The following is an 11,165-nucleotide window of genomic DNA, read 5'->3' on the forward strand; positions in this document are numbered from 1 at the left end:
AACTCTAATGCTTTGTCACCATATCTTATTAAATCCAGAAAATATAAATACACATATTTATGAAGAAAATAAATAAACACTTTGCACTGATTTGATTTATATGTCCATAAAATTTATTTATAAATAAAAGGGTGTAAGTAAATTATTATTTAATTTAATATATAAATTAAAAAAATTATTTAAAATAAGATAAATAAGGAATTTATAAATTAATTTTTTAAATAAAAAATTATATTATTCTAATAATTTTCAAAATTATTAACACTGTTTTTATTTTAATAACTATAATATTTAATAATATATAATTTATGATATTTTAATAAATTAAATTATTATTAAATACATTTTAATCATATATTTAAAATTAATTTTTAAATAATTTTATTAAATAAATAATTATTTATTTAAATCAATTTATTTATTAAAAATAGATTTTAAATTAAAAATTAAAATATAAATAATAAATTTAATACTCTGATTAAAGGTGTATCATTTATTAAATATATATTCATGTTGAAAAGTTCACTTTTATTAAAAAAATAAATAAAGCTTAATTTATTTTTTATATTATTGAAAATACCTAATTTAATTTATTTTTAATTTTTATCTAATTTAATTTATAAATTTTGATTTAAGCTCAAATCAATTCAAACGCTGCATTTGATTAGACGTGCTGTTTGTTAATATTTAATTTTTTTATTTTTTAATATTTAAATATTAATTTTATATTACATAATTAATTAAATAAAAATATCTAAAATATTATTTTATATTAATTTTTTATTATTTAATATAATTAATTAAATTAAAAATATAAAAAAAATTGTTTTATATTTTCATATAATTAATTAAAAATAAAAATCATAATAATTATACTTAATTAAATTAAAAAATAATAACATATATTTTTTGTTTTCATATAATTAATTAAAATTATTGTAATTAATTTTAATTATTCAAATTAATTATTTTTATATTTTTATGTTTTTTAATTTAAAATTAGACAATTATAATTAAATAAAATTAAAAATATAAAATATTATTTTTTATTTCCATATTATTAATTAATATTAAAACAGTAAAATAAAAAAAATTAACCAATTATAAAAAATAATTAACAAAGTTATTAAAAAATTAAAAAAAAGCAACTCACATATTAAAAATTAAATCATTTTCAATAAATACGGGAGTAAATTGAAATCTATTCAAAATAAAAAAATAATCGCTTTGCTCTTGTGGCTTTCGTTTTCAGTAAAGTGATTTTGATTTTGAAGCTAAGCCTAGACATAAAATATTATTTATTTTTTTTTGGATTTTTTATTTATTTATTTAATATCATTGTTGTTCTGCACCGATGTATCAATCAGTAATCATTCTGAGTGCCGATTGCCACCAATATGCCAACCCACAAATACTCTCTCTCTCAACCACTTTCTCTGAAAAAAAAAAAAGTAAAAAAAAAAATATTTATTTCTCTCTCTCTCTCTAAAAAAATTCTCTCACTCCCTCTCTCTCTCTCTCTCTCTCTCTCTGAACTTCTTTAAGTAACCAAAAAGAGGGTGAGAGAGGGATGCAAATGATCTCTAAAGCATCTTGTGCTATGGCCTCCCTTCCTTGCTCAAGGGTTTGTTTCTGCTCTTTTTTTTTATTTAATTTTTTTTTATAATACTCTGTTGGAAATTTACTTACACGTTTCTATTTGTTTTTCCCCCTCTCATTGGATGGATTTAGTAGTCTGTGGTGGTTATTTTCTTTGTTAATTTTCGTGGAAAATGTATGATCTAAGTATTTGAACCCATGTGGTGAATTGGGTATTTTTTTTTTAAATTTTTTATGTTTGACCTTTCTGGGTTTGAAGCAGTGTCGCTTGCGTAAAGAACTGCGGATTTATTTCTTTGTTTTGTATTTTTCCCCTTTTAGGCAAGTACGTGTATTTTTGTACTGGTTTTGCTTTCAATAGCAATGAATCTGTTTTTAGTTCTTCTCCCTTCAAAATGAATGTTATCATCATATATATTTTGTACGGGTGAACTGTATCATGAATAGGTATAATGTACACTTTGTTTTAGCGAAACATGTAGGAGCTGTCAGAGTTTATGGTGATGGATTAGCGGGTTTATTGTCAGTTTTTAGAATTTATATGTATTAAGGGTTAATTACTTGATATGCAGCAAATTCAGGACTTGAATGTGAGCTTGCTTTTTTCCGCTGTTTTGGGGTGGGGGGTGGGGTGGGACGTGGGCGGGCATAATCCAGGCATACGGATTCAAGAATCATACAATGCACTCATGACTTGTAATTGTGGAAATTGGTTTTATTTTCCAATGATTACATGCACTCATCAAGTTAAATGGTATGACATATGAACCTACAAAAACAAATCCCCATCATGAGGTTTACTATACATAGTAATGGCTCTTGCATTTTTGTGTAGCACCTCCCCATTATCTTCTATTGCTTGCCCTTTTTGCATACGATGTCTGGCCTATATAAAGAAAATGATTACTTAGTCCATACTTGCCATTTGGTGCTGTTGTTTAGAATTAGTCTTTGCTTCTTCCATCATAGGCTAATTGCATTTAACATCACCTTCGTTTTAGTAGAGATGCTTCTTGACATTGCAAAGATATTGTTTAGAACCTTACTTTTGCTTCTCATACTTTAGGCGAGGAGTGGGCTTTGTGTATGGCCAGGTGCAAGACAGCTTTGCCTTAGAAAAGGCCTCTTGTATGGATTCATGCACTTACTGTATTTGCCATTTAAGACCTTGCGTGGAGCTAGTAGAACACTTAGAGTTGCTGAATTTTGCAGTGTTTCCAATATGTCTTCCTCATTACAAATTGAATTGGTAAGAACACCTTTTTTTTTTAATTGTTGTACAGGGTTGATATCTTGGTTCCTGGTCTTGCAAATTTAATTTCTAGTACCAATCTTTTGCTGCCTTTTGCATCTTCAGGTGCCATGTCTTGGGGATAACTATGCATATCTTTTACATGATGTGGATACCGGCACAGTTGGAGTTGTTGATCCCACTGAAGCTGTACCAATTATAGATGCTCTAAGTAGGAAAAACCGAAATTTGACCTATATACTGAATACTCATCATCATCATGATCACACTGGTGGGAATGAAGAGTTGAAAGCAAGGTACGGTGCAAAGGTATGATGTTGGTATTCCCCTGTCTAGATTCTTTTCCCATAAACTCATATTTAAGCAGTTGAATTACTGTAAGTGAACAGTGGCACAAAAAGTTATAAGCTTTAAAAATAAAAGCTTGTTTTGACAATTTCAGTTTTGTAGATCGTATCTAACAACGAGGAACGTTCTCTTCCTTCTGTTTCTACTTAAGAAAGTAACTACTTATTAATTATAATGACAATTTTAAGAAGGAGATTTTGTTAATGGTAAAACTCAGATAGTTGGATTAGAAATGATAAGGGAATTAAGTTTTCTTATTTATGCAAGATTCACTCACAAATTTATAGTCACTTGATCACATATGAACTTTGGCAAGCAACTCTTGGCACATGTTCATTAGTTTTGATTGTAAGTTAGGTTCATATAGAATCTGAGTGTATAATTGGTGCTTTTGCCCTGCTTTTGTCATTCCTATGAAACTCTGTCTTGACAAATAGTTTAATTAAAGGAATTTCCTATCTTGAATTTTTAATAGTTTATCTGTAGTAAGTATGCTAGACATGAAATACAACGAATTAAAGCGATAAAATTCATGTTCGTTATGCTTTCCATTGGCATTCATTATAATGTTTAAAGACACTTCTTTTAAAGTCCTTGAAGGAGTTCGCAAAGAATCCAAGAAACCACCTTATCCCAAAACAGATTAAAGTGTGGAGATTGATCTTTGAAAATGCATGCATTCCTCTCCATCCAAATTTTCAAATGCTCCATAAAACAGAGGAAAAAATGCAACTCCAAGAACTTTAGCATCTTGTTTAGTTGTTTATTATCAATTCCTCTCCATTCTAAATCAATAACAGCTTGTAAAAATCTGATCAAAACCAAGAATCAACCTCATCAAAAATACGAATAGGTGTTTCTGAATTGCCCAAGCCACAATCTAAGACTCTAAGAGAATGCTAATAATTATATGGTTATTGTTACTTTGTTTTCAAATGTTATTAATTATTTTATTGATTTTGTTATTAACTTTTTGGGAAATGGAAGATGTCTTAAATTGGTAATTTTGGTCACACCAATCACTTTCGTGATCATTTTGCAAAGTTCTATGTACCTCTATACTTTTAGTTTGTTTGTTGTGCATGAGTAATAAACATATAAGTTTATTTTGTGGCTCTCCTTTTGTCTTTTTCTTTTTTCTTTTCTAACTGCATATATTGAATGTAAGGTTTTGAAATAAACACAAAAGAGTTATACAGCATTCAATAATGTTCTTGTTTCCTGTGAAGTAGCTCAATTTGAAACGCTCATTCAATTGTATTGAGTTTTTATATTTCCATTTCTTGGCTGTAGGTAATTGGTCCAGGAATTGACAGAGACAGAATTCCTGGCATTGATATAGTTCTGAATGATGGGGATAAATGGATGTTTGCAGGGCATGAGGTGGTTGTAATGGAAACTCCTGGCCATACTCGAGGTCATACTTTGTTGTTTGTCTAAAATAGGAAACCATGTTGGTACTAAAATATCAATTAATGAAATTACATACCATGTTTCTGTAGCTGGCTTCTATATTGTTACATCATTAACTTTTATTTTGTTATTGATACCATGTGATTAGTTTAGGTTTAAATTTTAACTACTGTTTCATAAAGTTATATTATATTGGTTAGTGTAGCTTAGAATAATTTGAGTTTCTTGAAATGCGTTGACATGCTTTTGACTCAAAAATCCCGGATTGATTTTCCCAAATACGTTGATAGATCACAATTATTTCTTCGTAGATTGTGGGTGTGGTCCATGATTAACACTGTCTTCAGTATATGTAAGCAAGTATGCACAGATGCATTTTAATTTTTCATTTAACATTCTAATGTTCTGCATTGGCTTTTTTGTAGGCCACATTAGTTTCTACTTTCCTGGATCAGGGGCGATTTTCACAGGAGACACTTTGTTTAGCTTATCATGTGGCAAGCTTTTGGAAGGAACACCTGAGCAGGTAGTTGGTGCTGCCAATCCAGGAATTCATCTTTCCTTCTTCCTTTTTTTTTTTTTTTTGGGTTAGGATATATCTGCTTAAAAACCTTTGTGAACAAAATAAGGAAATATCTTCGATTTTGAGGGAAATAGTTCTATCTTCTATCATCATTTGGACAACTGAAATGGAGCTTTCATTTTTGAGAAAATCGTTGGCATTTAAATCTTCAATAAAATGTTGTTAAAGAATGATTTAATATTTTGAAGTAGAAGAATATGGAATTCTTCATTAGCAAATGCTTTTAAAGTTGAATTTTCTAAATATTGAAATATTTTGTGGTGAAGAGAATATTTTACGGTTAGGCATTGCCTAAGTCTTAATTTTGAACTGAGCTCATCTTGGAGAGAATGACCTCTGAGAAAATATTTTTCTTCCTTTTAGGCATTCTAGTATTTTGAAACTTGATAAGGAATTTTATATGCGGCCACTATAGGTAAATTTTGGTTTTTGGTTAAAATTTAAGTATTTTTGGTTTTAAGAATCTAGGCTTTGCATCAATAATTATATGCTAGTGCTGTGTTAGGAAGAGAGAAAGAATGTAGGTAGAAAGAGAGAAAAGAATCAAAGAATCGAAAAGAAACGAGATACTTTTGTTACTGATACTGGAATTGGAAGAAAATTAGACAGAAAGGAGGAAGAGTAATTGGAAAAGAAGAATAGAGATGAAATTAAAGAAATAGAAGAAAGTATTCTGCAGAGGAGGAAGAAAGATAGAGAAATTAAGGAAAAGAGGGAGAAGAAGAAGAATTAGGGCTCAGCCAAGAAGAAAGAAGAAAAATAAAGGGAAAGAATGGAAGAAATTTCAGGGGAAGAAGCAAGAAGATAGAACAGAAGAAGATATTGAGAAAGAAGGGAAAGAGAGAAAGGGATAAAGAAGAAGAGAGAAACCTGGAATTTGGAAGACTGCCACTGATCTCTTATGGTTGTGACTCCCACAAACTGATTTGGAAGCAAGTCCACTGGACAACAGTGCTCTGATACCAATTTGTTAAGTAACAGACTTGTACAGCCCATTCGGAACAGAGAAATAGAAAGAGACTTGTTGAGAACAGAACAGAAAGGGGAGAAGATTCAAAGAGAATTATAGGAGAGAGAAATATAATTCTATGTATTGATTCTTGGAATGCCTTGCAAGAATACCAATTGTTAGGGTTCTAGACCCCTAACAAGCAGTTACTGATTCAGAGAAAGAAGAAAAAAATGAAAGAGAGGGTAATACGGAGGAATAGAAGCAGAAATGAGAGAGAAATAGAGTAGAAAGACACAAGATTTGTATTAGATTCTTGAGATTGATTACAGATGCTATTACATTCTCAGGTAGCTGTATTTATACAGCTCCTACACTGATTTCAGTTAACTAGTAACTGTTCCCACCACTCCCTAACTAACTCCCAGCTCACTCTACTAACTTCCATACTATTCCTTTATTACAATTTCGAACTCCAAGACCCTCTATTTATTTTCAACACTCTTATTCTCCTTATCATAACATTCTGACTGCTGAGCTATGTTTATTTGACTTTGACTTTTTGCCATGATGGAGTTGTTTGAGGAAGCGATATATGCATTCATAGTGAATGGATTTTATGACATGTCTTTGTTCCAGATGCATTCTTCCCTGAGAAAAATCACGTCTTTGCCAGATGATACAAATATATATTGCGGCCATGAATATACATTGGTTAGTTGCTATCATCTTTTCCTTATTTTCTGCTTGTTCAATCCACCCAAGATGAAAATCATGGGCCCTAACTGTGAGGCATCCAATTGGCAGCGTAATTCAAAGTTTGCATTGTCTATAGAACCCAATAATAAGGCACTCCATTCCTATGCAGCCCATGTGGCCCATCTTCGCAGCAAGAATTTGCCAACAGTGAGTCCTCTGGTTCTTTTCATTGATATACATTCATCCATCCATCCACCCACACACTCGCACAGAGGTTTTCGTTTATATTTATGCAATGACTGGGCTACATAAGGGCAGCCGTTTATATCCCTCAGAGCCCTGGCCTTGCGCCTTGTCAAGCTCTTCCTTGCAAGTCAGAACTAATGCCACATCTCTTGTATGAGGCCAAGAGACTCTGCTAAGTGTGCTCTAGGTTTTTCTTTCCTTTCTAACTGATTTCTAGGATTGCCAAGAGATATGAATAACTCCTGTTGGCATTTGTGTGACACCAAACTTGTGTTCATATTGGTGCATCTGTTGTTTTTGAATCTTTCAAAATTCTCTTAATAGATTGCTTGGCTATGTCAAAATTCTCAGTGATTGAGCTGGCTATTTTTATGACCAAAATATGAACTCATTATAACGTGTCTTGTGCTGTGATAGTGGTTGCATGCTCCACTTGGAGTTGAATGTGAAAATTTTAATCCATTTTTTGGAGTCCCCCTTATGTGGAGTTGCTATTGTTCTTTGAAAGAATTGTTGCATATGCTAGTGCATTCCATTTTTATGGCCTCTTCTAGGTTTTAGAAATACTTGAACCTTAAGATGAAGCTCAATTTAAATGAGCTTGTAGGCTACAAAGAAGTGGAACCAAACTTTGTTGTGAATCTGTCTCTAGAGCAGTCTAGTTATGTATGTTGTGCATCCTCTTAATGGTCATTAACCTTTAAATCAAGTTCAATTCAAAGGATCTTGTAATATCAAGCAAGTTGAGTTGCTTAGCCATCTGGCAGGCCTTCAACTGTTCTTAGTCAATCTTATCAGGGCAGTGTTTTTTCTTTTATCTTCCTAAATTTTCCACATTGAAGTTGGCTTTCTTTGTGATGTCTTAGATTCCAACTGTGCTGAAGGTTGAGAAGGCTTGCAATCCATTCCTTCGCACTTCAAGTACAGAAATCCGGCAGTCATTAAAGATTCCAGCGACGGCAAATGATGCAGAAGCCTTAGACATCATTTGTCAAGCAAAGGATAGTTTTTAAGATATTTATGGGGTGCGTCTGTCTATAGGATAAGTAACCCGCACTTGTAGTAAACTTATCTTCTGTTCATATATTTTTGGATACTTGAAGTTTCTGTCCATATATTTTTGCATATTTGAATTTGTTTTAGATTTCTATTGGAATGTTGGTTCTTCAAGTCCATTTGATGATGACGAAAGTTTTAGTATCATATGTCTTTGAAATCAGAATCCTTTTTACTTGCTATCCAAAAATATTCTTTCAATATCATGATGATTTTTTTTTATTGTGTACTTTGGGCCAAAGAGGGTAACATGTGACGATGATTTTTGCTTGGTTAGCTAATGTTGCATTCAGTAGATTATTGCTAAACAAAGAAAGTGTTCTTAAATTCATGGTGAACTTGAGCTTCAATTTATTGAAAATGGAGTATGCATTTTCTGCAATTCATCTTTAGCTTTAATTGCATTACTAATTAAAGTTGATGTTGTCTTGCTTGATCAAAATTTAAAAGTTTGGCCAATTTTGTTAATAAGCTTCAGAATTATATAAACATATCATTATCTTCATTCAGGGAAACAAACTGTGAAAAGGAAATTTAGAAAAACAAACAATTTTGTGATTTGTCTTTGTAGTAGCTTCAGTACTGAGAAGAGAAGCCTTATCTTTTGCCTCTTGTCTGTTTTCCATGAGGTTTAAACCAACTGAATTTTCAAAGATGTGTGATGGGCTGGGTTTGTATAAGGATTTTTCTTCGTTGAGTCTCTATTATAGATGCAAGCATATATAGAAGAGATGAAAGGTTTGCTGCAAGATTTTCAGAATTTAGCATGGAAATCTGGGGTTAAACAAACGAAATCTGTGATTCAAGTAGTCTATTTCACTGGAGCTGTGGGATGGAAATTTTGCTTGTACTAATCCAAGCTATTGTTTCACCACTGGGATTTAGATTGATACTTGGGAATGGCTTGACAGAAATTAATAAATATTTTCTTGAAATATATTTTTTGCATTTTTTTCGTATTTAAGGCACTAAAAGAAATAGTCAAATGAAAAATATTTTTTTATTAAAGGGAAAACTAGTTTATTTTTCATTTTTAAATTTTAATAATTTTATTAAAATATGAAAACTCTTATATATTAATAATATAAATAAATAATATTAATTTAACATTGTAAATAAATAATGAAAATTATTTTTCATGTAAATATATTTTTTTAAAACAAATGGAATTTAAATGTAAAAAATTTCTCTGAGGATTACTACACTTTCCCCTCACTTTGATTTCTTTTTAATTGTATGTGTACAAAAAATTAATTTGTATAAGGTTTTATTTGTTTTATGGAAAATAATTTGTGAAAAATATTTTTTTAGAAAATATTTTTTGTTATTTAATTATAATGTTAAATTAGTTATATATATTTATATTATATACTCATAAGTATTTTTATATTTTAATAAAATTGTTAAAATTTAAAAATTAATTTTTTTAAATGATTAATTATTTCTTGATAAAAAACTTTTTATTGTTCGCTCTTTTTGAGTAACCCAATTTTTATATCTATTATTGGGTAAATTGCTCTTAATAGAAATTTTCTTTATTTATAATGATTGAACACTCAATCTTATTTAAGAGATTTTTAACACTCGTATACCAATCTTATTGGTTGATTTTCCTATATAACTTTATGGATTGCCTAAAGGAAAGTCAACCAACATAGAGATGAGAAAATTAAATGTTGATTGCATACAAATAAGGAAAGTTAACCAACTTAAATATAAGAAAATGAAATGTAATCGAGATGTACTTATACAATATGTGTCATACAATAATAATAAAAAAAGTCTTAATCATTAATTAATTGAAATTAGCTACATATAAAATTTTTTATTCAATTCGGTTTGAAATCAAGTTTATATTAATATCTAATAGTATGAGTAATCTAAATAAAAATATTTTTTATTGACTTATTTTCTTTAATATTAAAAAAAATTATTTTAAAAAAATACTTTTTATGAAACAAACGGAGTATTAATATATAAGCAAAGCTATATATGAGAGGAATTAGGAAAATATTGGGAAAAGCTAGTGAATTTATGTTGTGAGAAATTATTATTATTATTATTATTATTATTATTATTATTATTATTATTATTAATGTGATTTTGGTTTCATTTGGTAGTTTAGGTGATGTATGGGTTTACCAAACACAATTTTTATAGCTAATACAAATTTCAACCCTATCGTGCATCACTCTTCTAATGAAGAAATTGATTCCATATCCATGAAATTGACAGGCCATTTCATGAGATGACCTTACCTTATCTTTGCTTTCCTAAGTCATCCTTGAAACTATCAATTTTGCCCTTAAGTTTTGGATCCATACCTTGCTTCCATAGTTGTCTAATTCTCTCATTATTAGGTCACCCACTAGCACTAGCTATTTTGTATTGGGGCACTATGGACTATGGTGCCCTATAGTATTCTTCCTTTTTCTTTTCTCTACAACCTCCATATGCTTAGGGTGTGCAAACGGTCGGTTCGGTTCCGAACCGAACCGAACCGATAAAATCGAAAATCAAAAATAAAAAATTTTAAAAACTGAACCGAACCAATTGATAAGAGAAAACAGAATCGAATCGAACCGATAACTATCGGTTCGGTTCGGTTTTAAAACGATCAAACCGAAATTTATAAAATTTCATATTTTTAACATTAAATCTAAATAATAAAAACAAAAAAAATTAGAAATCAAAACTAAAAAATCTTAAGGTTCGGTTCGGTTTTCTTTGATTTCGATTTGGTTCGGTTCGGTTCGATTCAATTTGGTTCGATTTTTTTGATTTCCTATATATATTATTAATTTCGGTTCGGTTCGGTTTTTTTATTTTTTTATGAAAATAACCGAACCGAACCGATTAACCGAAATTATCAAAATTATAAACCGAACCGAACCGATTAAATTTTAAAACCGAACAGATTGAACAGAATTAATCGGTTCGGTTCGGTTTTTCGGTTTAAACCGAAAACTGCTCTCTCCTACATATGCTCATAGTGTTACAGATCATCAATATTATGACTC

At 30.0% G+C, this 11,165-nt stretch overlaps 1 protein-coding gene across 1 annotated transcript; it reads left to right on the forward strand.

The window, feature by feature from the left end:
* The first annotated feature begins 1,439 nt into the window (after nt 1-1,439).
* LOC110639217 (hydroxyacylglutathione hydrolase 2, mitochondrial) lies at nt 1,440-8,348 on the forward strand. Its single transcript, XM_058141981.1, has 8 exons — nt 1,440-1,624; nt 2,666-2,848; nt 2,957-3,160; nt 4,493-4,616; nt 5,038-5,138; nt 6,784-6,858; nt 6,952-7,050; nt 7,956-8,348. The coding sequence occupies exons 1-8, from the start codon at nt 1,571-1,573 to the stop codon at nt 8,100-8,102; spliced, it is 987 nt and encodes a 328-aa protein (XP_057997964.1). The 5' UTR covers nt 1,440-1,570; the 3' UTR covers nt 8,103-8,348.
* Nucleotides 8,349-11,165: the final 2,817 nt, after the last annotated feature.

The sequence above is a fragment of the Hevea brasiliensis genome, unplaced genomic scaffold (assembly GCF_030052815.1).
Source record: "Hevea brasiliensis isolate MT/VB/25A 57/8 unplaced genomic scaffold, ASM3005281v1 Scaf299, whole genome shotgun sequence".
Lineage (NCBI taxonomy): Eukaryota > Viridiplantae > Streptophyta > Magnoliopsida > Malpighiales > Euphorbiaceae > Hevea > Hevea brasiliensis.